At 38.2% G+C, this 23,314-nt stretch overlaps 1 protein-coding gene across 1 annotated transcript in view; it reads right to left on the minus strand.

Moving 5' to 3' along the window:
• CHIC1 (cysteine rich hydrophobic domain 1) overlaps positions 1-9,193 on the minus strand; it is a 35,896-nt gene extending 26,703 nt beyond the window's left edge. The window contains exon 1 of the mRNA XM_060138199.1: positions 8,821-9,193. Coding sequence (XP_059994182.1) covers positions 8,821-9,107 — 287 coding nt within the window. The 5' untranslated portion in view covers positions 9,108-9,193. The remainder of the gene's footprint in view (positions 1-8,820) is intronic.
• Between the last annotated feature and the right edge of the window lie 14,121 nt (positions 9,194-23,314).

The following is a 23,314-nucleotide window of genomic DNA, read 5'->3' on the forward strand; positions in this document are numbered from 1 at the left end:
TGGCACAGTGGTTGGGAGTCCGCCTGCCGATGCAGGAGACACGGGTTCGTGCCCCGGTCCGGGAAGATCCCACATGCCGCAGAGCGGCTGGGCCCGTGAGCCATGGCCGCTGAGCCTGTGCGTCCAGAGCCTGTGCTCTGCAACGGGAGAGGCCACAACAGTGAGAAGCTCGCGTACCGCAAAAAAAAAAAAAAAAAAAAAAATCCAATTTATGTATTTATTTATTTTTGGCCGTGCAGTGCAGCATGTGGGGTTTTAGTTCCCTGACCAGGGATCAAACCTGTGTCCCCTTCAGTGGAAGCACTGAGTCCTAACCACTGGACCACCAAGGAATTCCCCTTTTGCCTTTTAGATACAACGTTAATAATATGTTCCTACCTCCATTAGAGACTGCTGCCATTATAGCTTTTCCCAGTTGCCATTCTTTTACTACATATCAAATACATAGAGAATATAGACAGATGTATTCCTCAAAATGCATGGAATATTTCTATTATTTAAAAAATTTTTAGCTTTGCTATTCTCTTTGCATTTATCACCAGACAAATGAACTTTCGTTGCCACTGTTTCCATTTCCTTAATATTACCCCTTCCTTTCTTAACCTTTTGAATGAACATGCTGGCTTTTTTTTTTTTTTGGCTGTGCCGTGTGGTATGTGGGATCTTAGTTCCCCCACCAGGGATGGAACCCGTGCCCCTGTGTTGGGAGCGTGGAGTCTTAACCACTGGACCACCAGGGAAGTCCCTAACCTTCTGAAATTTCTCTTTTGATGCTGTTACTATACTGAAAATAATCCCTTATTTGGTAAATTTATTTAGAAAGACAAGTTCATCTTATTTAGTGCCAAATTCAATGTCCTCTTCTCAGAACTTTCCCCCCGACTTTGCAGCCTATGATGCTGTTCACCACTCCTTCCTAACGTTCTCCGATTCATTCACTCTCTCCTAACACTCTTGTCTTTTCCCAAAGTTTAGCTGTTAGTCATCTGCTCCTCTTTCTAAAGGAATTACAACAGTTCATCTATTTTTAATAGCCTTGACAATCACTTCTATGCCAAATCTATATCTCTAGTTCTATATTTCCCAACATGCTCTAGTCCCTCATCTCTAATTGCATACTAAAAATTTCCATTTGGAAATAATGCCATTTGTAGCAACATGGATGGCCCTAGAGATTATTATACAAAGTGAAGTAAGTCAGAAAGAGAAAGAGAAATGCCATATGATATCACTTATATGTGGAATCTAAAATATGACACAAATGAATTTATCTATGAAACAGAAACAGACTCACAGACATAGAGAACAGACTTGTGGCTGCCAAGGGGGAGGGTGGGTGAGGGAGGGATGGAGTGGGAGTTTGGGGTTAGCAGATGTAAACTAGCATATATAGAATGGATTAACAACAAGGTCTTACTGTATAGCACAGGGAATTATATTCAATATCCTGTGATAAACCATAATGGAAAAGAATATGGAAAAGAATATGGAAAAGAATATATACATATATATAAATGAATCACTTTGCTGTACAGCAGAAATTAACACAACATTGTAAATAACTATACTTCAATAAAATAAATTAAAAAAAACAACAAAAATAACTATTTCCATTTGGATATCGTGCTACAAAATAATACACCTCAAGTGAACACGTCTAAAATTAAAAGTTACCTTTTATTGGAAACTGGCTCCCCCCTTCCAAATTCCTCATCTCTATCAATGGCACATTGACTCTCTTTAACCTAGACCCTGGTATTTTTTGGACCTTCCCTCTCCTATTTTTTGCACCTTGCTTATATCCAGGTGGTCCCAAGTCCTGTTATTTGTTCCTTTGAAATCATTCTCATATCATTTCCTTCCTTTCCATTGCCACTGCTGTGTTGGCTCGTCTTTGCTCATGTGGTTTCTCTTGCTTCCTCTCCCTAGTTTCAATCCAATGCAGTCCTCAAAACTCAAGTCAACCCCTGCTGCAAGCCTTCATGGATTTCCCTTTCTCTGAACACTCATAGCCAACTTTAATCTGTACTACACAATTCAAAATTTAATAAAATATTTTCTTTTATTCTTCGCTGATCCACACCAATTCCTTAAAGGAGATTTTCCTGTTAGCTTTGTAAACCAAGACCTGTACTTTCTTTTTTCTGTATTCTTCATAGTGCTTAGCCCAGTGCTCAGGTTCTCAAAAACTGCTTGCTAAATTCACATTACAAATTTTCTTCTCTAATATAAAAATGGATTGTATTTTCTAAAATATAAAAAGTATATTAGAAATGGTAAGGAGGGAATACCCTGGCAGTCTAGTGGTTAGCACTCTCTGCTCTCACTGCCAAGGGCCCAAGTTCAATCCCTGGTCGGGGAATGAAGATCCCACAAGCTATGCAGTGTGGACAAAAATTAAAAAAAAAAAAAAGAAATGCTAAGGAAAGTGTCATTTTACTTCTTAAAACACTCCATTATGGCCTACATTTATCTACTTCAAAAGGTATAAAGATAGGCAAACTAGGCCCAATATATTCTCATAATTTGGGCTAAAAGGTAGTAGCAATTCTGTTCCTGCCTACCAGGGATTTCTTTCTTTAACTTCTCCATTAGATATTCAGCACCTAAAATGAGTACTTAAATAATCTTAGGCACAACATTTTACTTAGTAGCTACTAGGAAAATGTTGAAATGGCTCCTGCTAAATGAACACCTCAGCTTTGTTTCATAAGTAAACCATTAAGTTAAGAACTGTGAGTCCACAGAGGTTAGACAAGCTCATCTACCCATTACTGATCAGTGACAGACATGAGTCAAGATGTGGGGTTCTTCAGCATTAGACAAAGGCACTTGGGAACTGCTCACACTGTCATTTTATCGGCTTCATTAAATATAGAGCCTATTATGTGTTTGAAGCTGACACAGCTGGTGGTTCTTAATGATTGTATTTTGTTAAGTGTCTCCAATGCCCCAAATTTTAATTTCTTGGACAATTCTTTGGAGTAAAGGAAACTGAGGTAAAGAAGGATGGGTCCTCTAGTTGCTCTTCCCTCTTTTCTCCCTCCCTATACCCCTTACTGTTTTTAATTCTTTTGAAAATGACTATACATCAGCCTTTGAAAACCTTGCTCAAATTTAAGTTTATGTGTTCAGGTTATTTAAGAAAACACATCAAAGTGTAGTAAAATTCTGCCAACAAAAACCATTTCACTAGAAAACTATGCACTTATAGTAACACTGATTCTGAAGAACCTGCACTGATCTCTATTTACTATAACAAGAAAAAGGAAAGTCTATGCCCTTCAATTAAAAGAGATTTTAAAAAATTAAATTTCTTTTATCTTCCATATGGAAATAATCATGTCTTGCTGCCCTGTAAAATGACAAGTTACCATAGCTTCAGTATTCTCAAAGCCTAAAATCTTATAAAATACTTACCTTATACAAACACAAATTAACAATGCTTCACTGTAATTCCTCAAAGACAGCTGTTTACAGAAAAGGCATTCCATTCACTGATTAGAGAAGTATCAATATTTGTAGTGCTCTCTAACTTTCTGCAGAAATGCACTGTTTGGCAAATTTGGGCATCTTTTTTCAATTCTGTATATAATCACTTCAGCTCTTTTAGATTAATTTTAATGAGAATTTTATATATTTCTGAGAATTGGTAACCTCTTATCTCTACTAACTTCTATACAGCTGTATTATCAAGGGTAAATATCTATATATTTTAAGTAATATAAAGTGTGTGGTAATACCTATAAATAAGAAAAAAAATCTCATGAGATGTAAGATCCAAATATTCATCCTAAAAATATCAAGATGAAAAATGATAGACACTAAGCTACATCACTCAAATGTATAGTATTTCTGAAACAATACTTACAAGAGACATTTCATTATTTCTGTTTCTAAAACCTCAAATCTGTGGGAGTTAATTTAGCCATTTATATATATATTAAAGGCATTCTTGTATCTTTTAATAAAATATTTTAGGTGTGTTATACAATATTTAAATGGTAGTGCCCATCATACTGGCATACTGACACACAGAAGATGGCAGTTACTGTTCTTTGTGCTGGGTATATATACAGCAATGAGTAACACATCAAATATATCTGCCTTAATGACACTTTAAAAAATTTTTAATTTGAAAAAAGATACCCAAATATCCATTTATGATCATCATCATCTCAGATTTGGAATTACAATTATTCTGGTTAGGTCATTCGACTTCTCAAAAAATTATAATTGATTGATAAGACATTAAATGATATCTTGATAAGTAACGAGAAAACCAATGTGTAAAGATGATATAAGCACACAGGGGTATTCTGACACATAAAGTCTTGCTCAACAAACCTTTCAGAGGTAAGGACATGCCATAACCCCCACCCCAAATCTGGTAGTATTGTATCTATGCTCAGAAACACAAATACTCTCCAGAGGATGATTCAACTAACTAGCATTTGTTGAGGGCCTATAATACAGCACACACTATGGTGGGCATATTTTTACTAAAGTGAACCAGTATTTATTCAACTCACTTTTACTGAGTGTCTACTTCAGGGCAGGCACTGTGTTAAGCACTGAGAATTCAGAGGGAACCAGTGATTGTCCTGCCATTTCTGCTTCCAATTTATTCAGGGCAGAGAAGACTTGCAGGAGGTGGTGACTTATGAGGTAAGGGTGGTAGGTACTGGGATTCTAGATGAAGGCCCCAGCTTGAGCAGAGGCAAAGAGATAAACAGCATGCTGTGAATAAGAAAATACAAGCAGTAAAGGGAAATGTCAAAAGATTAGGCTGATAGATAGGCAGGGTCCAGTTCTATATTCCATGTTATAGAGCTTAGACTCGATCATATGGATGAAGGGGAAACCACAGAAGTCTTAAACAGGAAAGTGGTGTCTCCATTGAGCAGCAGGCTGAGGAATAGATTTGGAGGTGACAAGGATGAAGGCAAGATAACTAGTAGGGTGGTGAAAGGGGCTTGAATCAGGGAAGTGGTGGCAGGGAGGAAAAGAAGAAATTTTTAGGTCATACATTACTAATACCCACTGATTGCTTAGCTGTGAGAAAACTGAGTGGGAAAGAGGAACCACTGATGAATAATGGGATAGGAGGAGGTCCATTTAACTGAGTTGGAGAACTCAGAAATAGGAGGAATTTTTTGAGGGGTTGGGATGGGGGTGTGAGGGGATGCGAGAGGGGGAGGATGAGTTTTGTTTTGTGTACGTTGAATTTAAGATGTCAGTGAGCCATTAGGTGAGGAAGTCCAGATAAGAGTCAGAACAGAGTCTGGTATAGAGATACTGATACATATTTGGGAGATATCAGATAATTGAAACCATGAGAGTCAAGATGAGACCATCTAGATAGAGCAGGGAATGAGAATAGTGGGCTGAGAACAAAACCCTGGAGATCACTAGTATTTAAGGAGCAAGAAAGGAAAAGAAACCCATGAATGAGGCAGTTAAGGAATAACCAGAAAAATATAAGGAGAACCAGGAAGAGTGAAATGGCCAAGGAATTCCTAGATTTGTTTGGCTGGCAAAATGTTTTTTTTTTAAATCAGAATATGAATACCTTTAGGCAAAACATATACCTTCCAGTTCAACTAAGGCCCCATCATTACTCATGCTGCACTATCTTCTGTAACCTGTCTCGCCTCTGAAGGCCAGTGTGTTTATGACCCCTGGAGTAAAAGCCTCTGAGAAAGAGGGAGTCATTATATGCAGCAGAGAGGACCAGAAAGATAGGAAATTGAAGATGCCCACTAATTTAGCAACAGGAGGGTCATGGTGATCTTAATGATACCAGTTTGTCTGTGGTCATGGTGGCAGAATCCAGATTACAGAAGGGTGAAGAGGAAATAGATATGGTGAATGTAGCTACTCTTAAGAAATTTGGAGAAAGAAGGAAGAGAGATTAGACAATAGCTAATGGGGAATGTAGGTCTAGGAAGGCTTTTATTTTTAAAGAATTAGAGAGACTGAATATGTTTACAGGCTGAGCCAACAGAGAGGCTGAGTGAGGTAATATATAGAGAGGTGCTGCCTGGGAGGAGGCTGGAAGAGAAGGATATGGAAAGCATAAATGGAGGGGTGAGTTTTGAACAAGCAGAGGGACTCCATGATCTCTGAGGGTGGAGGAAGAGAGCACAGGAATTCAAACCTAATTAAGATACAGTGCAGGTGTTTCAGCAGGAAAGTGACATGATTAAACCGTGTTTTACGAAAATTAGTTTGGCACAAGCATGCAGATGGATTGGGGTGGGGAGAGGTGGCAGACTGTGGCCGCAATTCAAGCAGGAGATGATGGCAACCCAAACTAGAGAGGTGCCAGTAGAAATGGAGAAAATGAATGATCTAATAGACCTTTTAAAAGGCATGATGACATAATTCTGGGACAGACTGGCAAAGGGCAATTCAAGGAGAAGGAAGAGTTAAAAATGACTCAAGGACTTGAAATATTACCCTGGAAGATTGGAATGGCAGTATCAGGGTCAGAAATGGGGAAACTGGAATGCACAGACAATCTGGGGAGGGAAAATAAATTGGGTTTAAGATATACTGAATTTGAGGTGATGGTTCTCAAATTTTAAACTTTGAAAAGAAACAACATCCTCTAAAGAACAGATGACTGCACGAAGAATGAAAAAAATAAGAATGGGAGAGAATAAGAAATATTTCATTCAGATAGGGCAACTAACACTCCCATGCCAGAAAAAAATTAAAGAGGCTGATATTTTAGACGTCTCAGAATTAGATTAACTATTTCCTAAGGATCTTACTTTACCTGTTGTAAGGAAGGTTTTCCTATCATAGAAAGACCAGTTTCTCATTTAACATCAAACACGCTTTCTAGGTCAGAGAATGTGTACAATACAACTAAGTAATTTTCCAAACTATGTACGCTGGTTAGCAATTCAAGTACTGGTTTGCTGCTTTTCAGGTTTTGGCTTCAATTAATACCAGCAGTTACTATGAGCACCATTATTTCACACTCCTTATTCCAGAATTTTTAAGCTGAGAAGGTCATTACACCTATCATAAGGGCCTGGGCATGGCAAGTGTCAGTGCTTTGCTTTTAATTGAAAATAGGTTGTTAAGTACTTCACCATGGTTGTGTGAGGAGTAGAATGGAACCACAAATAAGTTTCAGGGAACCTAAACTCTGTTTTCTTCCCTGTTCCTTGTTTTCTGAATTTTAGGAAAAAAATGAAGGGGAGGAATGCTGGAATATAAAATTATAGACTGGAATAAAAAGCCTTTTTCTGTTTGATCATATGAAATAATCTGCATGAAAGTAACCTTTGGTACCAGAATCATAATTAATTTGAGTAATAAATTGTTTCCCTAGTGATGAAAGGAATGGAAATAAAACAGCGCAGTAAGCTGGCATCTGAACATTGTAGGCTATCTGCAAAATTCTTGGACCAAGAAAAATTGTGTTAAAATTGCCTAACCAAAAGGCAGGTCTAAAAATCTCCCCACACTCTTACACAATTTCGAAATCTTCCTTAATACTTTTCATGCAAAGATCACAAAAGTATATTACAATTAAAATACTCAGCATGTTAAAATTAAAAGCTAACATGACGGGGGGAGGTGGTGCATAATATATGATTTCAGATAATATGAACTCAACTGAAAGAGGGGTAGGTGAGCCATTATCAAAATTACAGGCAGCATGACTTGATAGGAAAAAATAGTCCTATTTTGAAAACTCAGTAAATGATAGCATAATTAAGAGGATGAACATGACACAATATTCAAACTTCCAAGTATTTACTGTCCAAGCACATAAAAACGAGAAAGCACTCTTCAAAGACCAGAGAACCATTAAATTTTTCTTGTGCTTTGACAACTACTACTCTATGAGGTCCCTCCCCCTTTTTATTTTCTCAAATATGATCCAAGATGTCAATTTAAAAAAAAACTCCGTATGAGTTTTCAAAAAATCATTCTCAGCTCCTAGGGGACTAATTTCCATATATATTTAATGTTTGCATATTTAATACTTGGGAATACAAAATCTCCTGCAGGTATGTTAAATTATTTCAGAGCTGAAAGGCTTTAAAAACCATCTACTCCAAACCCCTCATTTTACCAATGGAGAAATCAAGGCCCAGAAATGGGAAGTAACCTGACCAAGGTCACAGGGCCAGTAAGAAGCAGGGCTGGGACTAACATACAAGAGCCCTCACTCTCAATCCATTGCTCTTTCTACGTTTCATAGCTACTTCTCAACCTGAACCTCTAATCGTGTGATATTTAAGAAACGTCAGAATGAGGAGTGATCAAGACACGGAAAGGATTATTGAATTCATTTACAAAGGGATTAGATAGGAAGAAAGGATGGATGAATACATGGATGGGTGGATATTCTATAATGTTATTCACAAAATATATTATGTTTCTGTTTTGAAGAGTCCAAGCCTAGGTCTCGTCACTTGTTACAGCTGTCACCGTGTTCCACCAGACATCAATCTTGGCGGCAAAGAGTCCGCTGGTACATCCTGCAGTTTAAAGACTGTTCATCGCCAGCATACACAGAAGCAAGGAGACTCACCCCTACTCCAATCCCTCTGGCTCCCAACCCCCTAACTTCCCTGTCCTATACTCACTTTTTACCCGGTGTTGGTGCATCACATTTGCTTTCTCCTCACTTCCTTTACACTTGTCTCCCTCAGTTTCCCCATTTAGACCAGGTGTCCTTTCCTAACTATATGCCTCAGTCAGCCCTCCCCCACTCCACAGGCCCCTCGATTGCCTTATTCCTCTGTCGCCAAATCTCAGCCTTTTCAAACCCCATGGCTCCCTCTCGCTTACACAGTGATGTGGCCGGCGCCCCGCACCAATACAGGGTCGGGGGCATATCTCCGCAGATGCTCTTCGCTCACTACCCGAGGCGGGGGCGGCGTATCCTCCACCTGCTCCTCTTCTTCTTCCTCCTCCTCCTCTTCTTCCTCCTCCTCCTCATCTTCCTCGTCATCGTCGGGCCCCGATACCGACGACGACGACGACGGCGACGACGACGACGTTGCCGCTTCTTCTTCCTCCTCCTCCAGTTCCGAGATCGTGTCGAACTCCGCCATGTTGGGCAGCAGGATGCTCATCACGTGACCTTTCGATCACCGCCACCCTCACGCAGAAGAGTTTGAACCTGCTGAGGTGCTGGAAGAGGAGGGGGAACGAAATGCAGAGAAAGATGAGGGGGGTAGGGACAGGATTTAAGGAGATGCGCCTGCGTGGTGGGGTAGACCGGGGGGTGGGGTGGGGGGGCGGAGGGTGTTGGAGGCGGGGGCATGAGGGAGAGAGGAGCAAAATCAGTGTACGCTTGCGCGGCTCCAAGGGAAGGGGGGCGTTAGAGGTGAACTACTGGGAATTGTCGAGGTACGGTATGCGGGTGCTGCTCTTAATACTGCTGTTTGGGCTTCTGCTGCTTGTTTCCCGCGGACGTATCTTCTGGTTTTATTTCCTATTAATTAATAATGGGTATTATTACCCCCTTCCCTCCAGTGCAGGGAAGGGATATTCTATAAAAGTGAGGTTAGAACTTTGCCCCATATATCTTAAGGTATACACCAATCCCTTACGTTTGTTCAGCATTACAGTTTAAAAGACTTTTACAGCAGAACTTTGCCACACCCTGGGAGGCATTTTTATTAACATTTTACTGAAGAGGAAACTTTCTACTACTTCTACTATGCAATACTTATGGAGGACTTACTAAGTGTGAGGGACTGTGCTAAGTGCTCTATGTGCATATCTCATTTAATACTTCACAACCCTATGAGATATGTACCATGATGATCTCATTTTACCGGTGGGAAACCTAGATGCAGAAAGGGTAAATAACTTGCCCAAGGTCATGAAGTTACTAAATGGCAGACCTGGTTTTAAACTTGGGTGGTCTTTTCTAATTCCAGAAGCCCAGCACTCTTAACCAAAGGGCTATACTGCCTGAAGTTGTTTGGAAGGGCTTCGTAGAGTGGTGCCTTTTGGGCATCTTGAAAGATGTTTGAATTTTGGAGTTTTCGGGGGCGGGGGAGGAGGGAAGTGGAGGGAGGACTCCAACCCTAGGAAACATTAATTAACATCATCCATTTTCCAGACACTGGGCTAGACTCTTTCACATACAATATCTCAGTTAACCCTTAAACAATCCTGTGAGGTAAGCATCATCATTATCTATTTTATAGATAGCAAAGCAGTCTCGGGAAGTTTAAGTAATTTATTAAGGTCTCTGGTGACCTTTTGTCCAAGATTTTCCATTTCAAATATTCTATCTTCCCCACACCCACTAAAATGTTACAGAGATCACATATTTTGAGTTTCCAATCCATGTCTCAAACTATTTCATACTTGGCAGCAGCACAAAAATCCATGCCATAATTCAGGGATCATTAAGACAATAAATTCACACAGCTGCTAAGTAATAAAACAAATACTGTAATCCAGGTATTCTAATGTTAGCTTCACTGCTCTTTCTGCTACACTAGCTGCATCACAGTTAGTTGATGAGACAGGAAACAGATATAGCCACACTTGAATTTAGGGTGAGCATTTTATTAACAGTATAGCAGTAAAAACAAAGCATTTAGGATGTATGAGGGAGGAAGAAATTAGATCTGTGAAAGGCACTGATCAAACCATCATCATTATCAAGGAGGTTGCATTATTAAAATGGAAAAAAATTTGTTGTACTCAAAAGCTTGATTATTTAGGAACTTTAAAAGTAAGTTGCAGCACTATCAGTGAGCAACAAAATCTAGTATTTTATAGCAGAGAGAACTTTATCTACTAGCCAGAAATTATAATTAAAGATAGAACCTTAAAGTATTTTATAATAGCCTTCTGGTATGTCTTTTCTTGGGCATTAATAAATAATGTCATGTCATTTATCAGAGCAAAATACCTTAGACTTAAGATCAAATCAATATTCTGCATCAGTTCTTCTCTTTCAAAAAGCAAAAAAGCCATAGGCAATACTAAAAATGTTTCAAATATCTTATATTATCTGTAAAGTTCCACTAAGTCAATCTCTAGAGGGAAGTATTGTGCTATTACTGCTTAAGTGGTAGTTCACTACTCAGGATTAGCCTAGGTAGGGATATTTGAAGGGAGAGTATAAGGAGTGGACTTGTGTTAAGTGTAAATGAGATATTGGAACTATGGTAAAAGTGAAGAAATGATGGTTGTAGGAGATGGGAGGGAAGGAGAGGGAGGGTGAAATTCCATAATCAAAATGGAAAGAGACCCCTGACACTTAGATATCAAAAGGATGAAAGAGTTAAGAGAAGTGCTATGCTTGGAGAAACTCACGAGTATAGTCAAATCTGCTTATCTGTTCTCCTGCATATACAGTGGACTAAAAAGGTATATATGATTCCAAAGGTAATTTGTTTTGCTAAACTATAGGAGAATTTGGAATTGGAAAAGCTGAGAAAAACAAAATTTGTCAGCAACGCAAGAGACAACATGATTTTTAAATGATACTTTAGCAACCATCAAGGATAGTAAAGCTAGGAGTGAATGAAACAGAAAGCACACCATGTAACTTTCCGTCTGACGTGCTAAGCAGGGAATGGAGATAATTCTCCCATATGAGGCAAAAGGTCACAGGTTTAACCATTTGAGGCGGGAAATTTCAACATAAAACAGCCGAAAAGAATTGCAACTTTTTTATTGGAGTATAATAGCTTTACAATGGTGTGTTAGTTTCTGCTTCATAACAAAGTGAATCAGTTATACATATACATATGTTCCCATATCTCTTCCTTCTTGCGTCTCCCTCCCTCCCACCCTCCCTATGCCACCCCTCTAGGTGGTCACAAAGCACCGAGCTGATCTCCCTGTGCTATGCGGCTGCTTCCCACTAGCTATCTATTTTACGTTTGGTAGTGTATATATGTCCATGCCACTCTCTCACTTTGTCACAGCTTACCCCTCCCCCTCCCCATATCCTCAAGTCCATTCTCTAGTAGGTCTGCGTCTTTATTCCCATCTTACCCCTAGGTTCTTCATGACATTTTTTTCTTAGATTCCATATACATGTGTTAGCATATGGTATTTGTCTTTCTCTTCCTGACTTACTTCACTCTGTATGACAGACTCTAGGTCCATCCACCTCACTACAAATAACTCAATTTCGTTTCTTTTTTGGCTGAGTAATATTCCATTGTATATATGTGCCATATCTTCTTTACCCATTCATCTGATGATGGACACTTAGGTTGCTTCCATCTCCTGGCTATTGTAAATAGAGCTGCAATGAACATTTTGGTAAATGACTCTTTTTGAATTATAGTTTTCTCAGGGTATATGCCCAGTAGTGGGATTGCTGGGTCATATGGTAGTTCTATTTGTAGTCTTTTAAGGAACCTCCATACTGTCCTCCATAGTGGCTGTACCAATTCACATTCCCACCAGCAGTGCAAGAGGGTTCCCTTTTCTCCACACCCTTTCCAGCATTTACTGTTTCTAGATTTTTTGATGATGGCCATTCTGACTGGTGTGAGATGATATCTCATTGTAGCTTTGATTTGCATTTCTCTAATGATTAATGATGTTGAGCATTCTTTCATGTGTTTGTTGGCAATCTGTATATCTTCTTTGGAGAAATGTCTACTTAGGTCTTCTGCCCATTTTTGGATTGGGTTGTTTGTTTATTTGTTATTGAGCTGCATGAGCTGCTTGTAAATTTGGAAATTAATCCTTTGTCAGTTGCTTCATTTGCAAATATTTTATCCCATTCTGAGGGTTGTCTTTTGGTCTTGTTTATGGTTTCCTTTGCTTTTCAAAAGCTTTGAAGTTTCATTAGGACCCATTTGTTTGTTTTTATTTCCATTTCTTGAGGAGGTGGGTCAAAAAGGATCTTGCTGTGATTTATGTCATAGAGTGTTCTGCCTATGTTTTCCTCTAAGAGTTTGATAGTTTCTGGCCTTATATTTAGGTCTTTAATCCATTTTGAGCTTATTTTTGTGTATGGTGTTAGGGAGTGATCTAATCTCATACTTTTACATGTACCTGTCCAGCTTTCCCAGCACCATTTATTGAAGAGGCTGTCCTGTCTCCACTGTACATTCCTGCCACCTTTATCAAAGATAAGGTGTCCATATGTGCATGGGTTTATCTCTGGGCTTTCTATCCTGTTCCATTGATCTATGTTTCTGTTTTTGTGCCAGTACCATACAGTCTTGATTACTGTAGCTTTGTAGTATTGTCTGAAGTCAGGGAGCCTGATTCCTCCAGCTCCATTTTTCATTCTCAAGATTGCTTTGGCTATTCGGGGTCTTTTGTGTTTCCATACAAATTGCGAAATTTTTTGTTCTAGTTCTGTGAAAAATGCCAGTGGTAGTTTGATAGGGATTGCATTGAATCTATAGATTGCTTTGGGTAGTAGAGTCATTTTCACAATGTTGATTCTTCCAATCCAAGAACATGGTATATCTCTCCATCTATTTGTATCATCTTTAATTTCTTTCATCAGTGTCTTATAATTTTCTGCATACAGGTCTTTTGTCTCCTTAGGTAGGTTTATTTCTAGATATTTTATTCTTTTTGTTGCAATGGTAAATGGGAGTGTTTTCTTGATTTCATTTTCAGATTTTTCATCATTAGTATATAGGAATGCCAGAGATTTCTGTGCATTAATTTTGTATCCTGCTACTTTACCAAATTCATTGATTACCTCTAGTAGTTTTCTGGTAGCATCTTTAGTATTCTCTATGTATAGTATCATGTCATCTGCAAACAGTGACAGCTTTACTTCTTCTTTTCCAATTTGGATTCCTTTTATTTCCTTTTCTTCTCTGTTTGCTGTGGCTAAAACTTCCAAAACTATGTTGAATAAGAGTGGTGAGAGTGGGCAACCTTGTCTTGTTCCTGATCTTAGTGGAAATGCTTTCAGTTTTTCACCACTGAGGGTGATGTTGGCTGTGGGTTTGTCATATATGGCCTTTATTATGTTGAGGAAAGTTGCCTCTTTGCCTACTTTCTGCAGGGTTTTTAACATAAATGTGTGTTGCATTTTGTCGAAGGCTTTCTCTCCATCTATTGAGATGATCATATGGTTTCTCTCCTTCAATTTGTTAATATGGTGTATCATGTTGATTGATTTGCGTATATTGAAGAATCCTTGCATTCCTGGAATAGACCCCACTTGATCATGGTGTATGATCCTTTTATTGTGCTGTTGGACTCTGTTTGCTAGTATTTTGTTGAGGATTTCTGCATCTATGTTCATCAGTGATGTTGACCTGTAGTTTTCTTTCTTTGTGATGTCCTTGTCTGGTTTTGGTATCAGGGCGATGGTGGCCTCGTAGAATGAGTTTGGGAGTGTTCCTCCCTCTGCTATATTTTGGAAGAGTTTGAGCAGGATAGGTGTTAGCTCTTCTCTAAATGTTTGATAGAATTCACCTGTGAAGCCATCTGGTCCTGGGCTTTTCTTTGTTGGAAGATTTTTAATCACAGTTTCAATTTCAGTGTTTGTGATTGGTCTGTTCATATTTTCTATTTCTTCCTGATTCAGTCTTGGCAGGTTGTGCATTTCTAAGAATTTGTCCATTTCTTCCAGGTTGTCCATTTTATTTGCATAGTGTTGCTTGTAGTAATCTCTCATGAATTTTTTTATTTCTGCAGTGTCAGGTGTTACTTCTCCTTTTTCATTTCTAATTATATTGATTTGAGTCTTATCCCTTCTTTTCTTGATGAGTCTGGCTAATGGTTTATCAATTTTGGGTCCTTCTTTGTCTCTTCTAATAGTCTTTATATTAACGTCTATTTTGTCTGATATGGGAATTGCCACTCCAGCTTTCTTTTGTTTTCCATTTTCATGGAATATCTTTTTCCATCCCCTTACTCTCAGTCTGTATGTGTCCCTAGGTCTGAAGTGGGTCTCTTGTAGACAGCATATATAAGGGTCTTGTTTTTTTGTCCATTCAGCCAGTCTGTGTCTTTTGGTGGGAGCATTCAATCCATTTACATTTAAGGTAATTATCGATATGTATGTTCGTATTCCCATTTTCTTAATTGTTTTGGGTTTGTTATTCTAGGTCTTTTCCTTCTCTTGTGTTTCCTGCCTAGAGAAGATTTTTTAGCATTTGTTGTAAAACTGGTTTGGTGGTGCTGAACTCTCTCAGCTTTTGCTTGTCTGTAAAGGTTTTAATTTCTCCATCAAATCTGAATGAGATCCTTGCTGGGTAGAGTAATCTTGGTTGCAGATTTTTCTCCTTCATCACTTTAAATATGTCCTGCCAGTCCCTTCTGGCTTGCAGAGTTCTGCTGAAAGTTCAGTTGTTAACCTTATGGGGATTCCCTTGTGTGTTATTTGTTGTTTTTCCCTTGCTGCTTTTAATATATTTTCTTTGTATTTAATTTTGACAGTTCGATTAATATGTGTCTTTGCGTGTTTCTCCTTGTATTTATCCTGTATGGGACTCTCTGTGCTTCCTGGACTTGGTTATCTATTTCCTTTCCCATATTAGGGATGTTTTCACCTGTAATCTCTTCAAATATTTTCTTAGTCCCTTTCTTTTTCTCTTCTTCTTCTGGGACTCCTAAGAATTGCAAGTTTTAAAAGACAGCTTGCTTCCTCCCTCCTCCCTCCCTCCCTCCTTCCTTCTTTTCTCCCTCCCTTCCTTCCTTCCTTCCTTCCTTGCTTGCTTGCTTGCTTTCTCTCTATTTAGATATCTATTTATTTAAACATATGATTCAGTGATTATAGTGAATTTACAGTGTTGTGCAGCTATCACCACAACCTAATTTTGGAACATTTCTGTCACATTCAGAAGAAATCACACTCCCATTTTCAGTTATTCACCACTCTTTACCCATAGCCCTAGGAAATAATTAATCTACTTTCTGCCTCTAAGTTTTCTTTTCCGGACCTTTCAAATAAATTAGATTGTACAACATGTGTGCTTTTGTGTCTAGCTTCTTTCGCTTACCATAGTGTTTTTGAGGTTAGCCAGGTTGTGTCTTGTATGAGTACTTCGTTCCTTTTAATTGATGAATAGCATGCCATTGTAAGGATATATCATATTTTGTTTATCCATTCACCAAATGATGACATTTTGGTTGTTTCTACTTTTTAGATATTATGAAAATGCTGCTATGAAAATTCACATACAAGCCCTTGTGTGAACATATATTTTAATTTCTCTAGGTTAGGTACCTATTAGTGGGATTGCTGAGACATGTGGTAAGACTGTGTTGAATTTAAGAGAACTGCCAAACTGTTTTCCAAAGTTTCTCAATCAGTTTACATTCCCACCAGCAATGTATGAGGAGTCCATTTTCTCCACATCCTCTCCAGCATTTGTTATTGTCTATTTTTTTGATTATAGCTATTCTTGTGGGTATGAAGTGCTATTACATTGTAGTTTTACTTTGCATTTCCCTAATGACTAATGATGTTGAGCATCTTTTCATGTGCTTGTTGTCCATGTGCTTGTATACCTTCTTTGATAAAATGTCTATTCAAATCTTTTGCTCCATTTAAAAAATTAAGCTTTATTTTAAGATAATTGGAGATTCATATATAGTTGTAAAAAATAATACAGAGAAGTCCCATTTAGCCCTTTACTCGGTATCCCTGAATGATAACATCTTCCATAACTATAGTACACTATCACAACCATGAAACTGACATTGATACAATCCACCCATCTTAGGTTTCCAGTCATACATGTACTCATTTGTGTATGTGTATTTATTTCTATACAGTTTTATCACAGATGTAGGTTGGTAATAACCACCATAGTCAAGATGGAGAAGAGTTACATCACCACAAGGATCCCTCTTGTTATCCTTTCATTACCACCACCCCCTCCTCACAACCATTAAATTTTCTACCAGCTATAATTGTTATAGTTTCAAGAATATTATGTAAATTTTATCATACAGTATGTAACCTTTGGGGTTTGGCCTTTTTCACTCAGTATACTTCCGAGAATCATCTAGGTTATTGGGTGTATCAATGGTTCATTCCTTTTTATCGCTGTATAATATTCCACAGTACAGATGTACCACAGTTTGTTTAGCTATTCACCTACTGAAAGACATCTGGATTTTGCCCCAGATTTTAACTGTTATAAGTAAAATTGCTATGAACATTTGTGTATGGCTTTTTGCCCTTTTAAGAATTTGGTTATTTGTTTACTTATTATTGAGTTATAAGGTACCTTTTCTATATTCCAGATAAAAGTTATTTATCAGATATATGGTGTACACATATTTTCTCCCAGTCTGTGGCTTGCCTTTTTATGTTGTTAATGGTGTCTTTTGTTAGTTTTTTTTTTAACATCTTTATTGGGGTATAATTGCTTTACAATTGTGTGTTAGTTTCTGCTCTATAACAAAGTGAATCAGTTATACATATACATATGTTCCCATATGTCTTGCGTCTCCCTCCCTCCCACCCTCCCTATCCCACCCCTCCAGACTGTCACAAAGCACCAAGCCAATATCCCTGTGCTATGCAGCTGCTTCCCACTAGCTATCTACCTTACTACGTTTGTAAGTGTGTATATGTCCATGACTCTCTCTCACCCTGTCACAGCTCACCCTTCCCCCTCCCCATATCCTCAAGTCCATTCTCCAGTAGGTCTGCGTCTTTATTCCTGTCTTACCCCTAGGTTCTTCATGACATTTTTTTTCTTAAATTCCATATATATGTGCTAGCATATGGTATTTGTCTTTTTCTTTCTGACTTACTTCACTCTGTATGACAGACTCTAGGTCTATCCATCTCATTACAAATAGCTCAATTTCGTTTCTTTTTAAGGCTGAGTAATATTCCATTGTATATATGTGCCACGTCTTCTTTATCCATTCATCCGATGATGGGCACTTAGGTTGTTTCCATCTCCGGGCTATTGTAAATAGAGCTGCAATGAACATTTTGGCACATGACTCTTTTTGAATTTTGGTTTTCTCAGGGTATATGCCCAGTAGTGGGATTGCTGGGTCATATGGTAGTTCTATTTGTAGTTTTTAAAGGAACCTCCATACTGTTCTCCATAGTGGCTGAACGAATTCACATTCCCACCAGCAGTGCAAGAGTGTTCCCTTTTCTCCACACCCTCTCCAGCATTTATTGTTTCTAGATTTTTTGATGATGGCCGTGCTGACTGGTGTGAGATGATATCTCATTGTAGTTTTGATTTGCATTTCTCTAATGATTAATGATGTTGAGCATTCTTCCTTGTGTTTGTTGGCAGTCTGTATATCTTCTTTGGAGAAACGTCTATTTAGGTCTTCTGCCCATTTTTGGATTGGGTTGTTTGTTTTTTTGTTATTGAGCTGCATGAGCTGCTTGTTAATTTTGGAGATTAATCCTTTGTCAGTTGCTTCATTTGCAAATATTTTCTCCCATTCTGAGGGTTGTCTTTTGGTCTTGTTTATGGTTTCCTTTGCTGTGCAAAGGCTTTGAAGTTTCATTAGGTCCCATTTGTTTATTTTTGTTTTTATTTCCATTACTCTAGGAGGTGGGTCAGAAAGGACCTTGCTGTGATTTATGTCATAGAGTGTTCTGCCTATGTTTTCCTCTAAGAGTTTGATAGTTTCTGGCCTTACATTTAGGTCTTTAATCCCTTTTGAGCTTATATTTGTGTATGGTGTTAGGGAGTGATCTAATCTCATACTTTTACATGTACCTGTCCAGTTTTCCCAGCACCATTTATTGAAGAGGCTGTCCTTTCTCCACTGTACATTCCTGCCACCTTTATCAAAGATAAGGTGTCCATATGTGCGTGGGTTTATCTCTGGGCTTTCTATCCTGTTCCATTGATCTATATTTCTGTTTTTGTGCCAGTACAATACTCTCTTGATTACTGTAGCTTTGTAGTATAGTCTGAAGTCAGGGAGCATGATTCCTCCAGCTCCTTTTTTCATTCTCAAGATTGCTTTGGCTATTCGGGGTCTTTTGTGTTTCCATACAAATTGCGAAATTTTTTGTTCTAGTTCTGTGAAAAATGCCAGTGGTAGTTTGATAGGGATTGCATTGAATTTGTAGATTGCTTTGGGTAGTAGAGTCATTTTCACAATGTTGATTCTTCCAATCCAAGAACATGGTATATCTCTCCATCTATTTGTATCATCTTTAATTTCTTTCATCAGTGTCTTATAATTTTCTGCATACAGGTCTTTTGTCTCCTTAGGTAGGTTTATTCCTAGATATTTTATTCTTTTTGTTGCAATGGTAAATGGGAGTGTTTTCTTGATTTCATTTTCAGATTTTTCATCATTAGTATATAGGAATGCCAGAGATTTCTGTGCATTAATTTTGTATCCTGCTACTTTACCAAATTCATTGATTACCTCTAGTAGTTTTCTGGTAGCATCTTTAGTATTCTCTATGTATAGTATCATGTCATCTGCAAACAGTGACAGCTTTACTTCTTCTTTTCCGATTTGGATTCCTTTTATTTCCTTTTCTTCTCTGTTTGCTGTGGCTAAAACTTCCAAAACTATGTTGAATAAGAGTGGTGAGAGTGGGCAACCTTGTCTTGTTCCTGATCTTAGTGGAAATCCTTTCAGTTTTTCAACATTGAGGGTGATGTTGGCTGTGGGTTTGTCATATATGGCCTTTATTATGTTGAGGAAAGTTCCCTCTATGCCTACTTTCTGCAGGGTTTTTATCATAAATGGGTGTTGAATTTTGTCGAAAGCTTTCTCTGCATCTATTGAGATGATCATGTGGTTTTTCTCCTTCAATTTGTTAATATGGTTTTTCACATTGATAGATTTGCGTATATTGAAGAATCCTTGCATTCCTGGAATAAACCCCACTTGATCATGGTGTATGATCCGTTTAATGTGCTGTTGGATTCTGTTTGCTAGTATTTTGTTGAGGATTTTTGCATCTATGTTCATCAGTGATATTGGCCTGTAGTTTTCTTTCTTTGTGACATCCTTGTCTGGTTTTGGTATCAAGGTGATGGTGGCCTCGTAGAAGGAATTTGGGAGTGTTCCTCCCTCTGCTATATTTTGGAAGAGTTTGAGCAGGATAGGTGTTAGCTCTTCTCTAAATGTTTGATAGAATTCGCCTGTGAAGCCATCTGGTCCTGGGCTTTTCTTTGTTGGAAGATTTTTAATCACAGTTTCAATTTCAGTGCTTGTGATTGGTCTGTTCATATTTTCTATTTCTTCCTGATTCAGTCTTGGCAGGTTGTGCATTTCTAAGAATTTGTCCATTTCTTCCAGGTTGTCCATTTTATTGGCATAGTGTTGCTTGTAGTAATCTCTCCTGATCTTTTGTATTTCTGCAGTGTCAGTTGTTACTTCTCCTTTTTCATTCCTAATTCTATTGATTTGAGTCTTCTCCCTTTTTTTCTTGATGAGTCTGGCTAGTGGTTTATCAATTTTGTTTATCTTCTCAAAGAACCAGCTTTTAGTTTTATTGATCTTTGCTATTGTTTCCTTCATTTCTTTTTCATTTATTTCGGATCAGATTTTTATGATTTCTTTCCTTCTGCTAGCTTTGGGGATTTTTTGTTCTTCTTTCTCTGATTGCTTGAGGTGCAAGGTTAGGTTGTTTATTCGAGACGTTTCCTGCTTCTTAAGGTGGGCTTGTATTGCTATAAACTTCGCCTTTAGAATTGCTTTTGCTGCATCCCATAGGTTTTGGGTCATTGTGTCTCCATTGTCATTTGTTTCTAGGTATATTTTTATTTTCTCTTTGATTTATTCAGTGATCACTTCATTATTAAGTAGTGTATTGTTTAGCCTCCATGTGTTTGTATTTTTTACAGATCTTTTCCTTAATTGATATCTAGTCTCATGGCGTTGTGGTCAGAAAAGATACTTGATACAATTTCAATTTTCTTAAATTTACTAAGGCTTGATTTGTGACCCAAGATATGATCTATCCTGGAGAATGTTCCATGAGCACTTGAGAAAAATGTGTATTCTGTTGTTTTTGGATGGAGTGTCCTATAAATATCAATTAAGTCCATCTTGTTTAATGTATCATTTAAAGCTTGTGTTTCTTTATTTATTTTCATTTTGGATGATCTGTCCATGGGTGAAAGTGGGGTGTTAAAGTCCCCTACTATGAATGTGTTACTGTCGATTTCCCCTTTTATGGCTGTTAGTATTTGCCTTATGTATTGAGGTGCTCCTATGTTGGGTGAATAAATATTTACAATTGTTATATCTTCTTCTTGGATCGATCCCTTGATCATTATGTAGTGTCCTTCTTTGTCTCTTTTAATAGTCCTTATTTTAAAGTCTATTTTGTCTGATATGAGAATTGCTACTCCAGCTTTCTTTTGGTTTCCATTTGCATGGAATATCTTTTTCCTTCCCCTTACTTTCAGTCTGTATGTGTCTCTAGGTCTGAAGTGGGTCACTTGTAGACAGCATATATAAGGGTCTTGTTTTTGTATCCATTCAGCCAATCTGTGTCTTTTGGTGGGAGCATTTAGTCCATTTACATTTAAGGTAATTATCGATATGTATGTTCCTATTCCCATTTTCTAAATTGTTTTGGGTTCGTTATTATAGGTCTTTTCCTTCTCTTGTGTTTCTTGTCTAGAGAAGTTCCTTTAGCATTTGTTGTAAAGCTGGTTTGGTGGTGCTGAACTCTCTCAGCTTTTGCTTGTCTGTAAAGGTTTTAATTTCTCCATCAAATCTGAATGAGATCCTTGCTGAGTAGAGTAGTCTTGGCTGCAGGTTTTTCTCCTTCATCACTTTCAGTATGTCCTGCCACTCCCTTCTGGCTTGTAGGGTTTCTGCTGAGAGATCAGCTGTTAACCTTATGGGGATTCCCTTGTGTTTTATTTGTTGTTTTTCCCTTGCTGCTTTTAATATGCTTTCTTTGTATTTAATTTTTGACAGTTTGATTAATATGTGTCTTGGCATATTTCTTCTTGTATTTATCCTGTATGGGACTCTCTGTGCTTCCTGGACTTGATTAACTATTTTTTCCCATATTAGGGAAGTTTTCAACTATAATCTCTTCAAATATTTTCTCAGTCCCTTTCTTTTTCTCTTCTTCTTCTGGAACTCCTATAATTCGAATGTTGGTGCATTTAATGTTTTCCCAGAGGTCTCTGAGACTGTCCTCAGTTCTTTTCATTCTTTTTTCTTTATTCTGCTCTGCAGTAGTTATTTCCACTATTTTATCTTCCAGGTCACTTATTCGTTCTTCTGCCTCAGTTATTCTGCTATTGATCCCTCCTAGAGTACTTTTAATTTCATTTATTGTGTTGTTCATCGTTGCTTGTTTCATCTTCATTTCTTCTAGGTCCTTGTTAACTGTTTCTTGCATTTTGTCCATTCTATTTCCAAGATTTCGGATCATCCTTACTATCATTATTCTGAATTCTTTTTCAGGTAGACTGCCTATTTCCTCTTCATTTGTTAGGTCTGGTGCATTTTTATCTTGCTCCTTTATCTGCTGTGTGTTTTTCTGTCTTCTCATTTTGTTTATCTTACTGTGTTTGGGGTCTCCTTTTTGCAGGCTGCAGGTTTGTCGTTCCCGCTCTTTTTGATGTCTCTCTCCAGTGGCTAAGGTTGGTTCAGTGGGTTGTGTAGGCTTCCTGGTGGAGGGGACTAGTGCCTGTGTTGTGGTGGATGAGGATGGATCTTGTCTCTCTAGTGGGCAGGTTCACGTGTGGTGGTGTGTTTTGGGGTGTCTGTGGCCTTATTATGATTTTAGGCAGCCTCTCTGCTAATGGGTGGTTTTGTGTTCCTGTTTTGCTAGTTGTTTGGCATAGGTTGTCCAGCACTGTGGCTTGCTGGTCGTTGAATGAAGCTGGGTGCTGGTGTTAAGATGGAGGTCTCTGGGAGATTTTCACCGTTTAATATTATGTGGAGCTGGGAGGTCTCTTGTTGACCAGTGTCCTGAAGTTGGCTCTCCTACCTCAGGGGCAGAGCCCTGACTCCTGGTTGGAGCACCAAGAGCCTTTCATCCACACGGCTGAGAATAAAAGGGAGAAAAAGTAGAGAGAATTAGTAGAAATATGAGGAAAGAAAGAAGGAAAGGAGGGAAGGAAGGAAGGAAGAAAGAAGCAAAGAAAGAAAGAAGGCAAGAAGGAAAGAAAGGAGGGAGGGAGGGAGGGAGGGAGGAAGGAAGGAAGAAAGGAGGGAAAGAAGGAAAAAAGACAGAAAGAAAGAAGATATAGTAAAAATGAAATAAAGTATAATAAAGTTATTGAATTAAAAAATACTTATTTAGAAAAAAAAAAGGGACGGATAGAACCTTAGGACAAATGTTGGAAGCAAAGCTATACAGAGAAAATCTTACACAAAACCATACACATACACCCTCACAAAAAGAGGTAAAGGGGGAAAAATCATAAATCTTGCTCTCAGA

This window comes from Lagenorhynchus albirostris, chromosome X (genome assembly GCF_949774975.1).
Source record: "Lagenorhynchus albirostris chromosome X, mLagAlb1.1, whole genome shotgun sequence".
Taxonomy (NCBI): domain Eukaryota; kingdom Metazoa; phylum Chordata; class Mammalia; order Artiodactyla; family Delphinidae; genus Lagenorhynchus; species Lagenorhynchus albirostris.